This window comes from Prionailurus viverrinus, chromosome A1 (assembly GCF_022837055.1).
Source record: "Prionailurus viverrinus isolate Anna chromosome A1, UM_Priviv_1.0, whole genome shotgun sequence".
Lineage (NCBI taxonomy): Eukaryota > Metazoa > Chordata > Mammalia > Carnivora > Felidae > Prionailurus > Prionailurus viverrinus.
In genome coordinates this window covers 80996682-81019785 of record NC_062561.1, presented here as the reverse complement: position 1 = coordinate 81019785, position 23104 = coordinate 80996682, and the positions used below count along the sequence as shown (strand labels likewise).

Below are 23104 nucleotides of genomic sequence, written 5' to 3'. Positions count from 1 at the left end.
CCCAACCGGGGGACTGAGAAGCACGATTCTGAGTTAGCACACATTCCCGCTCAAAGCAAAGAAAGAAACTTCTAGTTATACTTCAGTCACAGTTATGTCCAATCAATGTACAACATTGCAAAACTAAAAATCGCCGGGAGACCCTTATTACTCACATCAAAGACCTCAACGGGACGCGTATGCACTGTCCTAGATGACCCTGTCTACTAAGTTAGCAAATTACTACATGTCGGGTGAAATGCCCGTGATTCCTGACGCATGTCCCAAAGGAGGATCTGGTGTCTCCCGTTTCCCGTGAAGCCAGGTGTCTGCAAGGTTTGCGAGTGCCTTTTGCACGTGGCTTGGTCCCAGGGGGTGATTTCCAAAGACGGCCACAACCGTGTCTCCCGTTGCACGTGCTTTTTTTTTTTTCTCCCTTAAACTGGGTGACGGTGACACCTCTTCTATCAAACCAGTGGTTCCCGCCACTGGACTCCGGGCAGACTTTGCCACAGTCTTGACCAAAAGAGTGTGGCTGAGCTGACGCCATGTGACCTCTGAGGCCGGATGATGCCGGAAGCAAGTCATGCGTTTCTACCTGGCTCTTTGGGGACGCTTGCTCTGGGAACGCGGCCACCATGCTGTGACGAATCCCAAACAAGCCCACCAGTTTCTAAACTTCTGTCAAAGTGCCTTTGCACACGGCCTTCACCTTTATCTGAGCTATCGATTGTTTTGGACATGGATGTGGCTGTAATTATATCCCCAGTTAAAAGAGGATTCTTTCCTATGGCTCTTATTTAACAGCTTCAGATCATGATTGCCTCCAGCTTCTGTAAGTTGAAGTCAGTTGGAGACACAGACAGGAAAGGAACTCAGCCTGGTCTGATCTCTTTTGTTTGACAACAGAAGACAGACTCCAGTAATACTTTAAGTTAGGTTTTTTTCATCAAATTTTAGTTAAATAAGTGATACAGAGGCATTTTAAAGCAATTCCAGGGGTGCTTGGCTCAGTTGGTTAAGCCTCCAGCTCTTGATTTCAGCTCAGGTCATGATCTCATGGTTCACGGGATCAAGCCCCACGTTGGGAGCCTGCTTGGATTCTCTCTCTCCCTCCCTCTGCCCCTTCCCCACTCTCTCTCTCTCTCTCTCTCTCTCAAAATAAATAAACATTTAAAAAAAAAAAAAGGTTGGGGCGCCTGGGTGGCGCAGTTGGTTAAGCGTCCGACTTCAGCCAGGTCATGATCTCGTGGTCCATGAGTTCGAGCCCCGCATCAGGCTCTGGGCTGATGGCTCAGAGCCTGGAGCCTGTTTCCGATTCTGTGTCTCCCTCTCTCTCTTCCCCTCCCCTGTTCATGCTCTGTCTCTCTCTGTCCCAAAAATAAATAAACGTTGAAAAAAAAAAAAAAAAAAAGGCAATTCCGAAACACACTAAAACACCCTAGATACACCAGCGTTCCCCTTGGACACCTCCCCATCCCTGCTCTCTTATAGACTGGACATGATCTCTTCGGGTCTTTTATGCCTGAGTCTCTGCTCTCGTAGAAAACACACGTGGTAATTAAACCACGTAGTGCCAGGGCGCCTGTGTGGCTCAGTTGGTTGAGCATCCGACTTCGGCTCAGGTCACGATCTCATGGTTTGTGGGATGAAGCCCCATGTCGGGGAGGGGAACCCGCCTAGAATCTTCCCTCTCCCTCTCTGTCTGCCTCTCCTCACTTGTGCTCTCTGACTCTCGAAAATAAACAAAAAAAGGTAGTTTTTGCTATAACATGAAGAATATCTTTTATCACATCCTATAGTTGGTTATTACTAACAGATAGAAAAGCTACGTATTTGAGTCTATTAATTTTATATCCATCATCTTGCTAAATTTGGGGGTAAGGATTAATGCTATTGGAATATAAAGATTAGATAGTGGTAATCTTTTGGAATGTTTTATTACGTAAGGTACAATGCACCCATATTGTGTTCTTGATTTTGGTAGATATTTCATACTTGTGTAGGAGGAAGCCATTGTTTGCAAAAACTACATACTGAAATATTTGGGGGGTTGTCAAGCCCTCAACTTACTCTAAAACGGTTCAGGAAAAATGTTTTTTCGTATGTACAGTTACTTGCAATTTTATATAAGCTTACGATTTTTTTTAGTTTATTAGAAAGCACTTGGACATGCCTGCTTCCAACGAAGTGAAGACTGAAACGGAAGGTAGCAATGAAATCTTTCAGCCGAGAGGTTGTCAAATCCATGTAACGGTGCTAGTTGCCAATTCAGAAAAGTGAGGGTGCCTGCAGGTGAGGGGACCACTAGCTAACTCAACGCCGTCTCCCCCAGCCTGTTGGTCAGGTAGTGATGGCTCCAGAACAGCCCTGTGTGCACTCAGCCCCACCAGGCACAGCTTCTTGTCTGCTGCTTTCATGGCTGCCTTTTGCACTTGACTTTTCCGGCAGCTTGAATCCCATGATCAGCTGCCAAGTAAGATTATTGTGTCCTGGTCTCAGCTGAACTTTTACAAAAACAATTGAGAAATGCTCGTCCAGGGCAGGGCTGGACCAGTGACTTTATGAGCCCCTTCCATCTCTGCGATTCTGGATATAAAAATTAGGTAATGAGTGTCTTGGGGATATTAATTCTTGTCAGCTGCTTCCCCTCCCCCGTCCACCTGCTCCAAACAAGGAAGGGGCTGGAAAGACAGCTCCACACTTGATCCAGCTCAGCTTTCCGGGCAGTGGATTTAAGGGAAGCCTTTAAACAGGAGCTCCTGTCGCCTCCTCCGGCAGTTTCTGCGGAATTGTCTACTCGGTTCAAGTCAGATTTGGGGGTTTTCTTTAGGACTACCGAACGCTAGTCTCATAAATCAGTTCGGTCACATTCAGAATTTGATGTCTTTCAAATGGAATATACAAATAGAGAAATGGAATATACAAATGGACAGTGGCCAGAATGTATATAAAAATAGAACTTTGACCCACAACCTGCAGCAGCCTGCCCAGGAAACCAACCCATTAACTACAATAAACACCCCCGGAAGCCAGCATGCTGTGAGTCAGACCTGAAGGGGCCAGATGGCCATCTCTAGTGACAATCCAGGAAGGTAAACAGTAACTTCTGGAACGATCAGCCCCAAATGGCCAGGGCTTGATCAATAACTGACAGCTTCCAGGGCACCTGGGGGGCTCAGTCGGTTGAGCGACCGACTTCAGCTCAGGTCATGATCCCCCAGTCTGTGAGTTCGAGCCCCACGTCAGGCCCTGTGCTGACAGTTCAGAGCCTGGAGCCTGCTTCAGATTCTGTGTCTCCCTCTCTCTCTCTGCCCCTCCCCCACCTGCACACGTGCTCTCTCTCTCTCAAAAATAAAAATAAAGATTAAAAAATTAAAATAAATACAAAAGAAAATAATAACTGGGGCGCCTGGGTGGCTCAGTCGGTCAAGCGGCCGACTTTGGCTCAGGTCATGATCTCGCGGTCTGTGAGTTCGAGCCCCGCATGGGGCTCTGTGCTAACAGCTCAGAGCCTGGAGCCTGTTTCACATTCTGTGTCTCCCTCTCTCTGACCCTCCCCTGTTCATGCTCTGTCTCTCCCTGTCTCAAAAATAAATAAAACGTTAAAAAAATTTTTTAAAAAAAGTAAATAATAACTGACAGCTTCCCTGACTTGTGTCCCTGTTTCAACTCAGGACCAACCAGGGAAAGCCAGATACGATCCCCTAACCAATCACACGGCACGCCTGCTCCTACATACCACTTCCGAGATCTCCCTGCCAGCACCTGCCTCCATCAGAGCACACCAGGGCTGTCCCCTGGTCCACTGCAAGCCCTCCCCTCCCTGCTGGCCTTCAGTCTGTCCCCCGTGCAGGTGATGATGGCCGATGCCCTCCTCTGTAGCCGCTTCTGAATAAACAGCCTTTGCTTTTCTCATCTGGGTAGAGTTTATTTCCACAATATTTGAAGATATTTAAGCTTTGACCCCCCCCCCCCCACGCACACACACAGAAGCCACAAGGAGTGTGGGGCAGGCACCCTCTGTGTCCTGAAAGACACAAAACTTCAAAGGACCCACCTGACGATCAGGATCAACACCAGAATTAGGTCATGTGAGTTTCCACCCTGGGTCCTTTCCAAGGCACTCCTTGATGTACGTTATAACTTACTATTGTTAACTTCTATCCTGAGGCTACACTGAAAATCAAGATTCTTGAAGACAATTTAGCAGGTGATTTTTGAAGTTTCCGTTCAATTTCGTACAGGGTCTTTCACTCTATCAAAAATCCCTTCCTGACACTGTGCCAGTGGAATAACCCTAACCCCCATCTCTCTGAGTGTCGGGGAAACATGAGTTAAGACCACCCAGAAATGCGGAGAAGGACTCGTTGACAACACTCCCCTGCAGTGAGGTGCAGCCTGGCGTCACTGGAGTCCCGCCTGCCACCAAGCCCTGAAGTTCACCTGCACGCTTTCACCAGTGTGTGCACTCTGGCCTCCAACTCGGCCATGGAGCTCCACCATCCATCACCTGCAACCCTCCACCCACCACCCACCAATCACCATTCACCACGAGCCCGGCCTGCAGAGAAAGCTGTCCTGTCATTCAGGTGAGCGCACCTGCTGAGTGGACACTATGCTAGCCTCCGCGAGGGACACTCAAATGTGTGAGCTGTCACTCCTGCCACTTGTCATCAGCTCACGGGTGAAAAAGCATGATCACTGTAGCACGTTAGACGGAGGCATCGCAGCCTGCCCTCTGAGAACAGACAGGGTCCCACAGATGGGCTTACGGGGCTGTAAACCCCTAAACTGCGTGCGGTACCAGCTGTCAGTGTGCATTTTCTGGGAAGAAATCCTAGTATGTTTGCTAAAGGACAATTTTTTAAAAGTAAAAGCATGACTCGCATAGAAAGTATCAAACGAACACATGACACATATTCTATTTAATTCATCAATTAATGAGGGAACCAGTAAGATGTGGAGGAGAAATTTAAGGAGGAATTTAACAAAAATTTGAAGTATAACACATTTATGGTAATAAAGGAATACTAAGAAGTAGTCACAAATAGATGCAAAACTAGCAAAACCGACCAATATCTACAGGGCAATAATTGATGGCACCCCACCTAACAGAATATGCATTTCTACTGGTAAGAATTATCTGCATTCTCTCGGTTTTCTGTAAAGTTACAGAGTTGTAAAATAGCTCAAAGCCAGTAAAACAGCAAGATCGCCTGAATGGCGAACTAGACCGGCACCACCAATCCCGCTTTCATTTTTAACCCATTTCAAAGTCTTTCTGAATCTTTCCCTACAGTCTTCCTTGTGATCATAATAATATCACCAAAGATTACTGCCAGTCACAAGGTCAGGTTGGTCTCATTAGGCTTGGCCTGACTGTTTATACAGTCGCAGCAAGAGTGTTAATTTGCCTTGTCAACGGGCCATGATAAAATTGAATCAGATATTAGCAACCCACCACAGAAGACAACACCAGTCCAGACGGTTTCACTGACAGATTCTATCACAATTTAAGAAAGAAAGGATAGCATTTCTGCACAATCTCTTCCAGAAAATAGAACCGATTCTAGAAGGTCAGCGTCACCATAAGACCAAAGCCAGGTAGAGACATTTTAAGAAAGGAAAGCTACAGACCAACATTTCTCATGAACACAGATACACAAATCCCTAACAAAATATTAGTGAACCAAATCTAACTATGTTTGAAAAGAACAATATGGGGCACCTGGGTGGCTCAGTCGGTTAAGCATCAGACTTCGGTTCAGGTCATGATCTCACAATCTGTGAGTTCAAGCCCCGAGTCGGGCTTTGTGCTGACAGCTCAGAGCCTGGAGCCTGCTTTGGATTCTTTGTCTCCCTCTCTCTCTGCTTCTCCCCCCGCTCACACTCTGTCTTTCTTTCTCTCCCTGTCAAAAATAAACACTAAAAAAAAATTAGGGGCGACTAGGTGGCTCAGTTGGTTAAACATTTGACTTCAGCTCAGGTCTTGATCTCACAGTCTGTGGATTCAAGCCCTACATCAGGTTCTGTGCTGCCGGCTCAGAGCCTGGAGCTGCTTCAGAGTCTGTGTCACCCTCTCTCTCTGCCCCTCCCCCACTCACGCTCTCTGTCTCTCAAAAATGAATAAACGTTAAAAAATTATTTAAAAAAAATTTTTTTTAATTTTAAAAGAACTAAATACCATGGGCAAGTAGGATTTACCCCAGGTATGCAAGGCTGATTCAACATTCAAAAATCTATCCACACATAGATCTGTGTCATCTGTGTCATCTGTGTGATCTGTCACATCAACAGGCTAAAGAAGAAAAATCATACGATTCTATCAATTAATGCAGAGAAAAACTCCATTTTTTAAGTCTCATGTGCCTCTTGCATTGAAGGCCACTGACTTAGAAGATTCTGGGTTTAAATTAAAGCCTGTGGCCCATCAACATTTGAGATGATGCCTGAAACTCGGCTGAGAACAGCAGACTGCTGTCACCTGATAGCCCAGAACTCCAACCATTCGTTAAAACTGGGCAGTGTTAGAGGACACTGTGGTTGGCAAGGTCCTGACAGATGCCCAGGGACTACCCACAGAGACTTCCAGTTCTGCAATATGTGTATATTAATTAATTACATTTCAGGTACACGAATTTAACCTAGGCAAGGCTGAACATCTCTTCTGTTCTGACCACTCTTCCCTTGAAACTGAGAGACTCTCAGGGTACAACGTCACCGGAGGGAGGAAGTGGAGAATCTCACACCTGCGCCCTCAGGAAACCGAAGCTTGAGAACTGACATACTGATTCCTCGAAAACACGGGACTTTCAGAAAACCGCAGTCACCTCCTGACCGATGAGCGCCACCAAGAGTCTCTGCCCATCCCGGAGCCAGGGAACTCACTGCTGGGACTCAGGCTGGACGCCCCCTCTTGGCGCTCCTGCCCATCCATGACCATCACCACCCTGGACCTTCCACGGGGTCGTTGCCACCTGCTACCGTGTGTGTGTCCCCAGCTGCTGTTCCTGAATGAACGCAGTTTCTGGTCACTTGAACCTGCCTCAGTTTCCCTCCGTATTTAAGTTGACAAAACTTTACAATGGTGGTGACTCTGGAGAGAAAAACGTTTCATTGGAAAACTGTGGCACACCCTTGTGCACACCCAGGAGTGGTTCTGTTCATTTTCATGAAGGTTTCGTTACGTCCCTGTCACCTGGACCGTGTACATATATAAAAATCACTACGCTGTGTACCTTAGATGCACACGATGTTATATGTCGATTATATCTCCATAAAACTGGACTGGATCCTGAATTCTAATTTCCTCCCAATATCCAACCACCACTCTCCAAACCAACGTTTCCAATTTTTCCCCTGCTCCTCTGTCTCAGAACTGCTAGAAATTAAACCTGTCCTTTTCCGGAAGCCCTGCAAATAAAAACAGGACAGCTCAATACAAACTTCAGAGAAACCACTGACACAACTCATGTCTGGACAGCCTTCCCATCTGCTTCTGTGGGGGCCACTCAGAAAGTTCATGTTCACTGGGACATCTGATGACATCACCAGAGACGATTAAAAACTACAAGCCAGGAAAATCCATCAGATTGCCAGCAGCTGGCGTCACTCCTTCTGAAGATGCTTTGAGCCTGAAGCCTAAAAATCTCCAACGACTGCCCACTGGACTCCGAAACTGCCTGTAGTTTGTTCTAACCATTAACCTTTGTTTTTATTTGTTTCCATTCAAATACCCAGGACTTGGTTCAATGGGTATGTGACAATCTTCTCTGGACGTGAACCTTGGGAAAGTTTCAGACGGGAGAAAGATGAGGCTCCAGACAAACCACTCCAAACTATGTCACTCTGGCACACTGACTAACTTAAGCTGAAGGAGTTTGAGAAAATGGCCAAGGCAGGTAGGTCAGTCTGACCTCTACCTGCCTCACCCTTGCCCCCTAAAACAGGTCATAAGAACGTCATATGAGAAGCATCCTCCTTACACCCAGAGGAAAGGAGTGTCTCTAACTCTGAAGACAAAGGGAAGCCCAACAAGAACCCCAACAAGCATGCCTCACTGTTTCCCAGGGGTCACTGCTCTCCCATGCCTACACCTGTCCTGTTCCTCCCGCACTGCCCACTCCTCATCCAACCCAGCATAAAACACTCAACAAACTGTGGGACCCAAGGAAATTAACAAAAATCCCCTACCCCTGGACAAGCAGAGCAAGACTAACTCCATTTTGTGCTACACCCACCATCTCATGTATAACCCCCACATGACCCACTTATTGGTAAAGACACTCCCCCACCCTAGTCAAGCCGCTGAGCACAGCCTTACTGGAAACCGGCTCAAATAGGAATGCGGAACCCCTAACCGCCAAAGAATGCAAACCCCGCCTTTTGCCCGCGAAACTTGCACGCCAATTCTTAAACCCCGCCTTTTACCCGCCAAACTTGCTTGCCAATTCTGACCAGAGTGATAGGCTAGTTCAAACAGTTACTATAGCGTAAATTGTAATTCAATTGGCCACCTGCGTGTGGACTGACATGACTATGCAACTTTCTGTGTGTGTTACAATCTCATTGGCCACTGGCCCCTATAAATCTGCTACGCCTCTTAACCTAGGGGTCCAAGTCCCTGCTCTGCTGTGTCGGGTATACTTGGGCCCAAGCTCGAGCTTGTAAATAAACCCTTGTGCATTTGCATCGGTATCGGCTCCTTGGTGGTCTCTCGGATTTGAAATCGGGGGCATTACAGAACTGTCTTCTTGACTTCATTTCCATATGCCGTCTTCTGTGTCTTTGTGTCTTCACACGAAATCTATCTTGAATAAATCTTTCTCCTATTAACCTGTGACTTTCGGTTTCATTTTCAGACACAGCCAGGAACCACAAAAGAGTCAAGGAATACTTTCTTCCACCTACAAGGGCCAGAGTGACCACCGCTGTAGCCCAGGGCTTCCCAAATTTCTTGTGCACAGGTATCTCCCTGGGATCTGGGGCAGATTCAGATTCTAATTCAGGAGATCAGAGCTGGGCGCAGAGAATGTGTTCCTAACAGGCGTCCAGGGGCGAGGTGGACACAGATGAAGGATATGCAGGACTGAAGAAGGAAGCGGAGCCCAAAACAGGTGTAAGTAGATGGGCTCCCCAAGGCCCAACCAATCTCCCACGCCTTCCCAGGGCACAGACCCTGAGCATGACACTCCCTTCCCCGCACACGTGGCAGGATCTGGTTCACTTCCCGCCGTAGCGTCACAGGTCCATGGACACCACCTTCTCTGTACACAGGAGGGCCTAGCTCACTTCCTGCCCCGACGTCACACGGCCCCTGGACACGGCCCTCCCCGCACAAGGGGCAGGACCCCGCTCACTTCCCGCCCTGACGTCACACGTCCCCGGACACGGCCCTCCCCGCACACGGGGCAGTATGCCACTCACTTCCTGCGTGACGTCACAGGACCCTGGACACCACCCTCCTGCATAAGGGGCGGGACCCTGTGTACTTCCCACCGTGACGTCACAGGACCCTGGACACTACCGTCCCTGCATAAGGGGCGGGACCCTGTGCACTTCCTGCCGTGATGTCACAGGACCCTGGACATTCCAGGGTATCCTGGAGACCAAGGTCTTCAGGGCATGCCGGAGGGAACATGGCAGGAGACAGAGGAGTGACCCTGTTTGTCCTGCTGCTGTCCTGCTGGCGCCACGCGGAGCCCCAGCCCATCAACACGATTTCAGGTACAGTCACAGGTGGGTGGCTATTGGGCGGGTGGGAAACGCATGTCTCCCTGGGACTGAGTCAGGCCCCTCCCCACCTCCCCAGTTTCCCACCCATTTCTGGGAGAGAGTGAAGCGAGTTGAACACTTTTCTACCTTGAAAGTCTTTTTCAAACTCCAGAACCCCATGGGGAAAGAGCGTATGCGATGTATTTTCACTTTTTATCACTGATGATTTCTAGGGCGCCTGGTGGTTCAGTCGGTTGAGCGGCCGACTCTTGATTTGGGCCCAGGTCTTGACCCCAGGGTCATGGGATCCAGCCCCGCATTGGGCTCCATGCTGAGTGTGGAGCCTGCTGGGGTTTTCTCTCTCTCCCCTCTCTGCCTCTCTCCCCTGCTCATGCACATGCTTGCTCTCTCTCTCTCTCTCCGTCTCCCCCTAAACTAAGGAAACAAAGACAATTTCTAACCTCCCGAAAGTCGAGGGGCAGCACAGAGACCCTGCCGCCCCCCACTGTCCACCACCCCGCACTTCCTGCACACACACACACTGCTGCTGTCCCTGGGACCTTGTAGTCCTGTCCAAATGGTCTTACTGCTTCACGTAAACCTTTTCTTGCTAACGTGAGGCGGTTGTCCCTTACATGCCAGTGTCGTGAAGACCTGGACAAAATTAACGGAAGCCTGCACAACAGCTCATCCCGGCTGCACCCGATTTGCCGTGGTCCCCGAATGCCCTTGTCAGGGAGGGTGCCGATCACACCCAGGACGGCCCCCGCGTGTGCCTCTGGCCCCCGCCCTCCCATGCTGGCCCCTTCCGCATGGAGGATCTGAGCAGGGACAGGCCGGCCGGGATGGGATGGGACTCTGTGACTCCCCAGCAAAGGATGGCAGGGAGGAGGTGCTCCGTGACCCCCCTACCCCACTTCCTGCCAGGAAGCTCTATTATCAGGCCACCCGGCCACTCTTACACCTGCCGCACAGGTCACCACAGATGAAAGGAACGGGGCCGAGATGGTCCCCCAGCCCCAGCTCCCAAGGATGGCCGAGTGGACACTGAAGGCTCACCCACAGGGTTTGGGGGGCTTCTCTGAGAGCAGGACCATGGGTGCTGCCAGAGCCGGTTCTGTGTCCCCTCCCACCCTTGCCACGCCCACACGTCCCAGGGGGGGATGGGCCAGCTGGCTACAGTCGGGCCAGAAGTCAGGTGGTCCTGAAAGGACTGAACATCCCCAACTTCCTTTTCTTCAGCAAACTGAGCTCTGAGGCGCTTCCCAAGGACAGTGTCCTTTGCGACACCGTGGGTGCGGACGGGGCTGTAACAGGTGGGGCCGTGTGTCCCCCATGGGAGGGCGCGTCCCTCCAGGCTGCTCCTTCCTGCTCAGACTGTCACGGGCCAGTGCCCTCGGGAGGTGCTCCCAGCGCCCAGGGACAGAGCACTCCTCCAGCCCTAAGCCAGCCCACCCCTCCCCCACCTGGTCTCCTGTCCAGACAGAGACACCCTTAGGTGACCGTCATGGTCTTCCCGGCTTGAAAGGCCAGTTGAGGGCAGTCTCTAAATCATTTTCTGAAAGGAAACAGTGGGTTTCCTTATGGGCCTGCGGCTGGGGCGCAGGGGCGCGGGAGTACCCGTCTCCGGGGGTCCCAAGCAGACCAGCTCCGGCCGCTGACAAAATCCAAAGGTGGAGACAGTGGTGGTGACACGAGAAAGGAGTTTATTTCGGTGAGGCCGACAGCCAGAAGACAGCGCGCACTGGCGTCTCCAAGACTGTCTCCAAATGCAAAGACCCTTCCAGGTTTATCTGCAGAGATGTGGGACAGAGGCCAGGGCACAGGCGGATGGACAGGAAGGGTCATGTGCATCATTGTCATGGGGTCCATCACGTGTGGGCTCCGGCCGGCTCAGGCAGTTTCCATTCCCATCGGAGGAGGCTTTGCCCTCCGAGTCTTGCTTGAGTTAAGGGAGAAGCTGGAAATGAGAACTTCATCTATTAGAAAGTTGCCAGTCAAAACAGGGATGGTTGAAGTTCCGCCCCCCCCCCCCCCCCGCCCCGCTCTGGGGGCTTACCGCCTCCGAGGGCGCTGGTGCTGTTGGCCAACGTGAGTCACCCTGACCATGAGGAGAGACGGGAACGGCAGCCATGGGCCTGGTTTGCCTTGTTTTCCCCAAATTAACCAGAGCACAGCCGCAGAGGTCAGCAGCGAGCCCTTCCCGGTGTCCGGGATGCGCACTGTGCAAATATGGAGGAGTAGTCAGGGATCCTGGTAACTCCGGCGCCTGGCGGTTTGAAGCCGAGAGACTGTCAGTCGGAGGTGACAACAGGCGAAACACGCCACAGCCGCCACCGTTGACAATGCACTTTGAAAACCGTGCGGGTATTCTAGAGCATAAATATTTTTCTGCACACTCTTGCTGCCTGACTGGCACAATACTCCCATTATAATCACGGAACAGACACAGAATGAAAAGAGTATTTTTGACAAAGTGCTCGCTTGAGGCAGCTGTGCCCATTCTTAATGACTCATTAATGCCTCATCCTCGGGGAACTATACTTTTGTTTGCCTAGTAGCCAGGAGGTCAGCACACTGGGAAGCGATTGTCATCTCCGTGCAGACCTCCTTGCAGAGATTTCCGCATTGTTCTAAGCCCCGCGTGCAGATGAGGCCATTGGTATGCAGATTGTCCGTCATTAAAACCATTTGAAAATCAGCGTCGTCACTGGTTTACTGTTGGAAAGAGAGTCTGCAGACGCCTGCGAGCTCTGTGCAGCCAGGCAAGGTGGCGCTGCCCAGCGGTCCCGGGCGTGCCCTCTCCCCTCCCCGGGGGTGGGAGGGGAGGCTGACCTTGACCCTGAGTCGAGGAAATGGACGAGGACACCCAGCTCTGAGCAAAAGGAGTAGTAGGGAGCCCCCGGCTGGTGCCGCCTTGTGGAAACCCTCACTCCATGCACTGCTGGGCCCCCAGCGAGGCCGGGGAGGCTGGGGGTCGGGCGTCCAGGGATCCCACGGAAGTCTGCCGTCTGGCCCGGCCGGCTCACCCCTGAGACCCCGTGCCTTCCCTGTAAATAGACCACCTGGAATCACTCTGCTTCTGAAGGGGAGTCTCTCTGGGAACCCCTCCCAACCAGAGAACCCCCACCGTTCCCCAAATCACGTCCCTAAGCTCCCAGAGGCACCGGCCTCTGAGCCCTTCAGAAAGGACGTGCGCGTCCCTCTTGGTTGGCTGTCCGCGGAGCACGTGCAAGGGCAGTCATCCCTGTGCCAGGACGCGTGTTCCCTTCCGAGGGACGGTGCCAGAGAGCACTGCCCCACGCGGCAGGAGTCAGAGCACAGGGCACGTCCCTCTACCACACGGCCGCCTTGCCCGCCACTTTCCGGATGAGAACCCAGTCCTGGGAACCCCTTGCAGGCCTCTCCCCCCTGCAGCGGGCTGGTGGGCGCCGCAGAGAGATCAGTGCAAATTCAATCAATTGTTAAACTGTTAACTTTTCTATTTCTTTTCTAGGTCCACATACAGTACTGCCACCAAATTTAAAAAATTTTGATGACAACGTGGCTGCACTATTTGGTAAGGAAACTCCTTGTATCAAATGTCTGGTCTGTATTTGGAGGGGTGGCTCGTCACACAAGGTGGAGACATGCGATTTGGTTTAAAGCTACAATCACACGCCTGTGGCCCCACACAGGTGTGAGCTTAGCCAGACCTGGAAGGGCGAGGCCTCGTCAGGTGAACTTTCCAGCAAGAACGGGGCACCAGCAGGTCCGCGAGTGGTGGAGACAAATGCTCCCAAGTTTCCTGGGGGCTCTGAGCGTCCCGGGCCCCGCAGGACCATAGTCCTGACACCAGCACCCCCTCCATCCCGTGGGCCGACCCCCCAAAGTCCCGGCCACTGTGGAGAAAGTCGGAAAGGATGAATCACTGGGATTTCTGATCAACTAAGCCCAGAAGGGGAGCTGAGGCTCCCTCTCCACCCACCCCATACTTCCCCCGGATGGGGGCGGGAGAGTAAGGCATCCGCGTCTCTGGAAATAAGTGAGGCCACCGAGTGAGAACAGCAGGGGCTGCCCATTCAGAGCTCCCTGTAGCAGGGCATCCACCAGGCCACCGCCACATGCATGTGGCAGAGACTCAGGTGGGTGGGGCGGGGAGAGCTCAGGGTGGAAAAGAGGTGGCTGGGGGCAGGGACCCTGGGGGAGGTGCTGGCCCAGGACAGCTGGGGGGAGGTGCATGCAGGGGGCAGACAGCTTAGGGGAGCCCTGAGGGAGGCCTCCATCTCAGTCCCCAACTGTACTAAGGGCTTTCCACATACACAGCTTTATGTGACCCTCATAACATGCCTGATGAGATGAGACAGACCCATTTTACAGAGGAGAAAACTGAGGGTCCAAGTGGAAGCTGCCTGGGTTGTGATCCAGTGAGAGCGAACCCAGGGCGTGGGTCCCGTCTGTCTGATGCAAAACCCAATGCACTTACATTAGAAGCTTCCTAGGAGCTGTCAGGGAGACGTAGAGGGAGAGAGAAAACAATGCTGCGTTCTGCAGAAATCGGGAAAGACCGTGTGCCTCCAAGGGGACGGCTTGGGGAAAGTCTCAGAGGGGACAGAAGGACAGAGGGGCAGAGAGCAGAGGTGCAGAGAGCACCTGGGCCAGGCTTTCTAGCCTCGTGTCTTTGGGGAACAAAGTTTATTGTCCAGGGCATCTGGATGCCCTCAGGTTTTCAGGAGCTGTTGAGGGGGTCAGTGGTCTCCCACCCCAGACAGGGCTCTTTAGAGAGCCCACCCCCGTCCGTCTCCACGGTGCCCCTTGAGTTCCGGTTTCTAGTCCTGCTTCACAGACTGCCTTCAGTCCAGGTAAAACAAGAGGGTACCATTCCTGCTCCGTTGGTTCTAACATGTCCTTATGTGCTTTTTCCCAAGATGAAATTCTAGTCCAAGAGATATTGGATCCAAGTAATTCATCATTGCTTATGACACAAAGACCACTACCAAAATCAACAACGATTATGAAGAAAAAAAGCAAGTATACATTTTTTACACCTGTGATTGCGTGTACTCCTAGAGGTCTGTGGTTGTGAAGACACAATCCTACCAGTTTACATTCTTTAAGGCCAGCTTACTTCTGGGGCAAAAGCAAATGGCGGTGTGCAAGAAACAGGTGTCCGGAACCTTCTCTGTAACCTTCCCGAGATTGAGGCGGCCAAGCCGAGGCTGGCGGAGACGAGTTCCTCTTATTTTGGGGTGGTCTCGGGATGCACATGCAAGCAGGGTCTTGTGCTCAGGATGCAAAGGCGGCTTAGCCACTGCGGGAATGGGGGAGACACATGGAAACGGGGACTTGTGACCACCCGCTCACTGACATGTACCTAAGCGTTGAGAGCGCTGGCAGTGACATTGACCCCATTGCACGCGGGACAGAACAAAGGTCTGAAGAACCTGCCCCAGGCCACACCGCTAGTAGTGAACGTGGGAGAGAAGGCACTTTTCCAAAGGGCGGTTCCGTGGTGTCCGGGGTGCGTGTCGATCAGTGAAACAGCTCGCTGAGAACCAAGACCCAGTATTTGGCTGACAGTTGCTAAGGGGAGGCCGGGAGCAGAAACCCACAAGCAGTGCGTGAACTGCATTCAGCAGCCAGGAAGTTCAGCACTTTCTTGCAATTGTGCGCCCAGATGTGAATTCTGGTTCCTGGGACCAACACCACCCAGCATCTGCTGGGGCCCAAACTGCTGGGTTCAAGGCGGTCAGATGACGCCTGACTCCGGTACATCTCCACTTTCCAGGGCACGTTCTCAGTAGACCTTGACAACCGTTAGCGTTCCGTAAGATACAGTGTAGACCCAAATGTTCACGTGTATGTAACCAAAAAATCTTTTCCTTATTTTTTCATGGTCTTCATCAAAGAAACCTATACTCAAACGGATTATAAGATGGATATTAATAAGAAGCATCATAAAAAGAAATTCTCTTCTGGGAAAGAAAAAAGGCCTTTCTTTGATGGTAAATGCAACCCGGTAATGCCCCTGCCTTAAGAGAAGGTGGTGGGGAGGACAGAGGAGCCAGGCAGATGTACACGGGGACGTCCCCGTCACGGAGGATGAAAGCGTGGCTGGGGAGAGCTTAAGGCTGCTTCACCCCAGTGGGGCTGATTTCCCGTCTCCATTGAGGAACCGCCTGCCCACCACCCCTGCCCGTGGTCCTGACCCTGGCGAAGCAGAGCCTGGCAGGAAGGTCCCGGCAGGCAGGTGGCCACTAGCCGGGAGGAAGGGCCGCCACACTGCCCGCCCCTCCCACACGTCAGCTGGGTACCTGCCCCTCCCTGGGGGTCAGGGGCTGGGCAGGGAGAGCCAGTGTCGCCCCCCCCACCAGGGAGGTTCCCCCGGAGTGAGGGAAAGTGTCCCTCCAACGGCCACGGTTGCTGAAATGAACTCCAGTGTTCAGGCACTGAGGCTGAGGAGCTAGCCCCCCACGGGGTGACAGATCTTTTCCTCACCCTAAAGATGACGCAAAAGAAAGGTGCCCATGTAGCTCGCGGGATGCCTGGCCCGTGAAGGGTTGTGGCGGGCCCTAGAGGAGGGACCAGGTCCTGCGTACCAGGCACAGTGGAGTGGAGCTGAGCATGTCTGCAGGCCGGGCCCTGGAACCTACATTTCAGTCCATTCCACAGAGACTCTTCCCCAGGGAGCCAGCCTCTGGTGTTTGGAAGGATAGAACAAGAGTAGGATTTTCATGGCAAGGAACATTTCTAGCCCCTCTGGGGTTGTCCCGCCCACTGAATGACTCAAAGTGCCTAATGGGCATGAATACAGCCAGAAGCCTTTGTTGCAGGGGGGCTGCAGATAGGAGAAGTTAAGGAAGGGTCTATACTGAAGGATGGGTGTGTCTCCACTGAAGGACCACCGTGACCCGGAGCGGCTTCAGGGACACACTCTCCCTGCATCACACCCATCAGACTCACTGGAGAAGCAGGAGGAAATAAGAATGGACAGGAAAACCTGAGCCAGTGAGAATGAGAGCCAGGGGGAAGGGACTGAGTCTGGGGTCAGTGCATCAGAGAAGCCACCAGCCCTCCAGGGTCCTGGGGCCCAGGCCCACCCTCAGAGAGACCATGCAATTCCCAGACTCATGGTGCATGCATGGACAGCTGCAGACGACGCTGCAGGCCACCCCTGTGCCCATCCCGGGCTGCACCCTGAAACTCGCCTGAGGGCTCGGCAGAGAACCCCACCCTCCCCACACCGCCCCTCTGCTGCTGGGACTCCCCCCAGCCTTCCCCGGGTTCCAGGCAAATGCCACCGTTTAACATAAAGGCCTCCTCCCTGTGTCAGCAACAGCTTCGTGCGGCAGAAGTTGTCTGTGCCCCCCTTAGCTCGAGAGTGCTGTTCCGATGGAGAAACTGAGGCACGGCTCGGCTCAGGGACTGCCCGTATCAGGTGGCAGGCTGGAGGTAGATTGGGAGCCAGCCCCAGGCAGGACTGACTGAGGGGGCAAGAAGGCGTGGTCCCGGACCTGCTGGTCAGCCTGGGAGGGACATTTCCACTGGGTGCAGAAGAGTCTCTGAGCCAGCCATCCCTGGAGGAGCACCATCCTCTTTGGGGTGGGGGGACACCATAGCTGTCTCCCCTCACCTACCCCCACCACCCCGGACCTAAGGCGCCCTCACTACCCACCCAGGGGACAAGACCCAAACCGCTGAGCACACGGAGCGCCACGTTCTCAGCAAACTTAATGATGGTCCACCTCAATAAAGATCTCTGTTTGCAAACTGGTGCAGACGGGCAGACTGTCTCTGGCGACTTGTACAGGAAGGCAGGTGCTGCCGTGGCGTGTGTGGGAGCGAGGCTCATGTGTCTGGTAACAGGAAAGCGACGGGATGAGAAATGTGCAGGATGCAACGTCTAAAACGGCTCCATTGTGAAACCAGTTTAGATTTACAACCTAGGAAAGTGGTAGAAAGAGTTTCCCGTGTTCCTTCCACCCAGCTTTCCCCAGTGGTAACATCTTATGTAACTCGAGTACAATTACTAAAACCGGGAAGTCCACGCTGATGCAGTCCTGCCCGGTAACCTACAGACCTGGTCCAAATTTTGTCAATTATCTTCCCAATGCCATTTTTTGGCTCCAGGATCCATTCAGATTCCTCATGGCAGCTACCGGTGACGTCACATCTGTCGTTCCCGCCTGGGGGGTTACCCGGTCTCTGTCTTTCATGACTTTGGGGAGTACTGGCCAGCTACTTAATACAATCTCTTTCAATTTGGGTTTGTCTGAATTCTCCCCACGACTAGATTCAGGTTGCCTTTGGGGCAAGAATGTTAAAGAAGTGATGCTATGTCTTCCTTCGTGCGTCCCATGAGGATGTGCATGATGTAGACTATCTCATTACCCGGAGTGGGGGGTGTTCACTTTGATCACTTATTCAAAGTACTGTATACCTGGTGTCTCCATAATCAACTTGATTTTTTTTCCATGTGTAAACAATTAGTATTTTGGGGGGAGATACTTTCAGACTGTAAAAATACCCTGCTTTTCACCATATTTCCACCACTAATTTAGCATCCATTGTTCCTTTTTAAAAATTATTTATTTTGAGAGAGAGAGAGCACACACTAATGCATACATGCGTGTGGACGGGGGAGGGAGAGAGAGAGAGAATCCCAAGCAGGTTCCATCCTCCGAGCAGAGCCCAACATGGGGCTCAATCCCATGAAACATGAGATCATGACATGAGCCAAAATCAAGAGGCAGCCATTGAACCGACTGAACCCCCCAGGCGCCCCAGCATCCATCACCTCTTAACTGCAAGAATTATCACTATAGTATTTGCCAAAAGGTGATTTTCTAGTTCTACTATTCCTTCTACATTCGAAAGGAAGAGCTGTACTTTCTTAAAAGGACTTTATCTACTTGTTGATTCCATTATGTTTAGATCTGTGTAACATACTGGTCTTTACTTTATTCAATGGGTTACAAACCACTACTATTGTGCATTTTGTTTCTTTGGTTTTCTTATTTGGAGCTCGACACATTGGCATTGCTCTTGCACACTTTCCCTGCCCCAGCCCCGGGAGCAGCCAAGTCTGCACAGAGCCCTGCTCCCCCATGCTGGAGAGGGGTAGTTAGAAGCCAAAGTCAGGGTTGGATGTTTGCTGCTCTGGTGGGGTGTTGTTTCCAGGCCCCCCAGTGGACAGAGCCAAGACAGATGTGTGTGGGCACATATCTGTGTTTCCACACCTATCTGCTCAGATGTTGGGCATCCTGAATTCAGACTCATTCCGCTGGTCCCAGACCTGCCCGTGAGGCTCATCCTACCTCCTTCCTTTTGTCTGTGAGAATCCTGGGCCTCCTGTCCCACCAGAGTCCGTGCATTTGCTCAGTCCCAGAAAACACAGAAGTAGCCCAAGAATTGCTGGTGTAGCCCCACCCTGCGAAAAACAGATTTACTAACTAGCAGGCAAGATTTGTATACTGCCTTTCATGTTAAGCCTTAGAATATGTCGTCAGGTACTTCCTTCCAAACTTCCTCGTCAGGCTCTTTTCTTCCTGCCCTCCTAGTTACTGACTTGTACTATTCTGCTTTGGGTCCCTTTTCATTGTGGTTGATGTCACTTCCTTCTTTGGAAGTATATAGCCATGATTCTAACACAAAAAGTCTTGCATCTAAGAATTCCACTTCCGCTGTGCCCCTAACATTGGTGCCACCCCGCTTCTGTCCACCCGCTGCCTCACGTCCCACAGAGACCAGCCTCATCATTTCCTGCCTTATCCTTCCCGTGCTTCCTTGGGCACAAATGAGCAGGTACATGTATATGACCCTTTTTTGGTACAAGATTACTCAGTTTACTGTTTTATATCGTATGTCTTCTTAAATGTTTTAAGCCACTTCACTGAGGTCTGATCGTGTGTATTTTCTTATAACTCTTTTTCTGTGCGTGAAAGGTAGCACAGTATGGATATCTGGCACTTCCCTCTCTTAACCTAACAATCTGTGCTATAAATTATTCCACCTCTGTTTACAGAAGCTTCCTCATTCCTGGTTTTTACACTTGTCTAGATCTGCATCGTGTGGACAGAGTACAGCTTATCCAACCGCTCTCCTGCCCGTGGGCTTTCAGGTTGTTTCCAACACTTCGCCAACAGTGCTGCAGTGGGTACGCTTCGCACATGTCTTTTCATGTTGTTGGATGTGCATCTTCAGGGTAGACGTCTACACATGGTCTGCTGAGTGAAATCAGGAATGTGTATGTGGTCACATATGAACCACCAATAACCCCCAGGAGGCTGTGCCCGTTTGTGCTCCCACCGGCGGTGTGTGTGAGGGCCTGTTCCCCTGCAGCCTTGGTGACAGTAAGTCTTCCTACTTTTACAACTTTGACGATCAGATAAATGAGTTGGAACAGCTTCTCAAATGTTTATGGGTCATTTTAAAAAATATTTATTTATTTTTGAGAGAGAGACAGCGTGAGTAGGGGAGGAACAGAGAAAGAGGGAGACACAGAATCCAAAGCAGGCTCCAGGCTTTGAGTTGTTAGCACAGGGTCTGATATGCGGCTTAAACCCCAGACCACGAGATCATGACCTGAGCCAAAGTCCAATGCTTAACCAACTGAGCCCAGGTGCCCCTGTTTATGGATCGTTTTAATGTATTTTTGTGATCTGTTCATACCTTTTTCTCACTTTTCTATACCTTAATTTTTTAAATGTTTATTTATTTTTGAGAGAGAAAGAGCAGAGGAGGGGCAGAGAGAGAGGGAGAGAGAGAATCCCAAGCAGGTTCCACACTGTAGCACAAAGCCGGACACGGGGCTCGAACTCACAAACTGTGAGATCATGACCTGAGTCGAAGTTGGACCCTTAACCAACTGAGCCACCCAGGTGCCCCTATATCTTAGTTTTTAAGAATTCTTTATATGTTAAGGATATTAGTCTTTTGTCTGCGATGTATGTCACTAATATATATCTTCCTCCAGTTAGTCAACTGCCTATTGATATTGCCTGAAAATTTATAAACACAGGCTCATGGGGGGTTATGGTTTGAATCAGTCCTTTCCACACATCAGGCTGAGAAACATAGTTTTAGGGTCTGGCATTGACACTGCTGAGACGCTTGGTAGAAGCAAAGGAACATACCCTCCACCGGGCTGCACGTGATGTTCTTAGCCCACTGCCCTCCCAGAGGTGAGCCTCCGGTTCACCTGCTGAACGTGAGGAGACACACGCACTAAAAATAGCACGTAACAAAACAACCTCAAAGTATAGAATAAGCACACATTAGGACTTTTCTATTTAGGAAGAAAGCTGCCGAGAACATTGTTCGCACCCTAACAATGACAAAAAGGCAAATAACCAACAAAACCACGACTTCTCTTGAGCCCAGCAGAGAGCCGAAGTCAAAAGGCGACCAGGTGGGCTGAATTCCCACAAGGGATGAGCATCTCCATGGAGGGACGGGACACAGGTCCGTGTCAGCTTTGACGGAGCATGGAAAAGACAGGTGGCCACCATGCAAGTGGGTAAGAAGAAATCAGCCAATGTTTTGCTAATTCTTAAAGGCCAAGTGTGGGCTGTAGGTCAGTTTTGCGTAGCTGGGCCCCAGACTCAGGATCTTAATTCTGTTCTTCAGCTCTTTTCCACAGGGCTCACCTGGGACAGGGAGCGGGACAGGAGACCAGAGCAAGCGCTTGCTCTGGGGGCAGGTGGAGGTGTGTATGTGATGACCGGCTTCTGCTGGGGGCCACACGGAAATGAACTAGAAACTGTCTTGGACCCCTGACTCACACCGATACTATAGGAGTAAGGTCTTAATTTTTTTTTTTTTAATGTTTATTTTATTTTTGAGACAGAGAGAGACAGAGCATGAATGGGGGAGGGGCAGAGAGAGAGGGAGACACAGAGTCAGAAGCAGGCTCCAGGCTCTGAGCCATCAGCCCAGAGCCCGACGCGGGGCTCGAACTCATGAACCGTGAGATCGTGACCTGAGCCGAAGTCGGACGCTCAACCGACTGAGCCACCCAGGCGCCCCAGGAGTAAGGTCTTAAATAGAAGTGGAGAAAGGGAGCACCTTCACCTTCCAGGCCTCGGTAGGAAGCAGTTCAGTCCTTTCTCATTAAGAATGAGGTTGGCTATAGGTTTCTTGTAAATGCACGTCATCTGCCTGAGAAAGTGTCTCACTTCTTGTTTTGCTGAGGGGTTTTATTATGGCTTTTGTCCAACGCTTTTTCTGCGTATATTTAAATGATTGGACACTTCTTTTTCTTTATTATGTTACAATCGTGAATTACATTGATTTTTAGATGCTAAACCAACCTTGCATTCCTGGGATAAGACCCACTTGGTCATGACGTATTATCCTTTTCAGTTTTGTGCTACTTAACTTGCAAATTTTTGCTCAGTATTTTTCACCTATGTCCAATTATCGCTAAGGGTTTTGCATCTATGTTCATAAGAAATATTGGTTTGTAATTTTTTCATTTATTTTTTTTGTAACATTACTGTCAAATTCTGGTTAAAGTTAAGCTAACCCCATTTAATGAGTCAGGCAGTAATGCCTCTTATTTCCTGTAAAAGTTTGAGTAAGGTTGGTATCATTTCTTCCTTGTATGTTTGATAGAATTCACCAGTAAAACCATTACTTTGCATCTTTTGGAAAAGTTTCTGATAAATTAAAAAATTTAAATATCTATATGACTATTTGGATATTTTTCTTTAAATATTTTTTCTGCTCCAAAATTTTTCTCTTATTCTTCCAGGACTCAAATTACACACATGCATTATACCTTGTGATGTTGTCCCGTGGGTCTTTGAGACTCTGTTCATTTTTTACATATTTTCCTTTCCATTTCCATTTGTATAACTTCTCTCTCTCGCTCCTCCACAGTATCTCTGTCTACTGTTGAGCCCATCAGTAAAATTTTCATTTCAGGTGTTGTATATCTTAGCTCTGTAATTCTCCTTCGATTCTGTACCATAGTTATTTCCTTGCTATTCTCAGAGAATATCTTTTCACTCACTTCTAGTGCTTTTCTATACCTCATGGAGCATGTTTATAATAGCTGCTTTAAAGTCTTTGCCTATAATTCTACATCTGAGTCATCTAGAAGCTGGTATTGTCAATTACATTTTCCCTTGAAATTTGGTGATATTTTTCTGATTCTCTATACATTGAATTATGGTGTGTTTATTCCTGGGCATTGTAAGTATTATGCTGTTTTCGATTGAACCCTCTGGAGAACATTAATGTTCTTATTTTAGCAAGCCATCCCACCTGGTTAGGCTTCCACAGTGTACTTGATCTTGCCATTTGGGAGTGGTGGTTTGAGTCTGTCTCTTCTCTGCTGGTTTGAGGGTCCCGTGTATCCACCAGCTCAAGGGGGAGGCTGAGACGGGTGGGGTTTCACACCCCGAATCAGGAAAGCCGTCTTTCC

The 23104-nt window shown here is 50.4% G+C and overlaps 1 protein-coding gene across 9 annotated transcripts in view; it reads left to right on the top strand.

The window, feature by feature from the left end:
• The first annotated feature begins 8608 nt into the window (after window positions 1-8608).
• The window catches only part of LOC125157562 (sperm acrosome-associated protein 7-like), a 20182-nt gene continuing 5686 nt past the window's right edge, over window positions 8609-23104 (top strand). The window contains exons 1-6 of one of the 9 annotated variants that reach the window (XR_007149794.1): window positions 8609-9708; window positions 13193-13255; window positions 14604-14706; window positions 15585-15680; window positions 19735-20027; window positions 21058-21473. Coding sequence is in view for 2 of the 9 variants with exons in the window: in XM_047845323.1 (XP_047701279.1) it covers window positions 9552-9708; window positions 13193-13255; window positions 14604-14702; window positions 15585-15680 (415 nt within the window). In the remaining 7 variants the exon portion in view is untranslated. Of the gene's footprint in view, window positions 9709-13192; window positions 13256-14603; window positions 14707-15584; window positions 20028-21057; window positions 21474-23104 lie in introns of all 9 variants that reach the window. The other 8 variants (XR_007149579.1, XR_007149968.1, XR_007149684.1 and 5 more) reach the window with 8 other exon arrangements.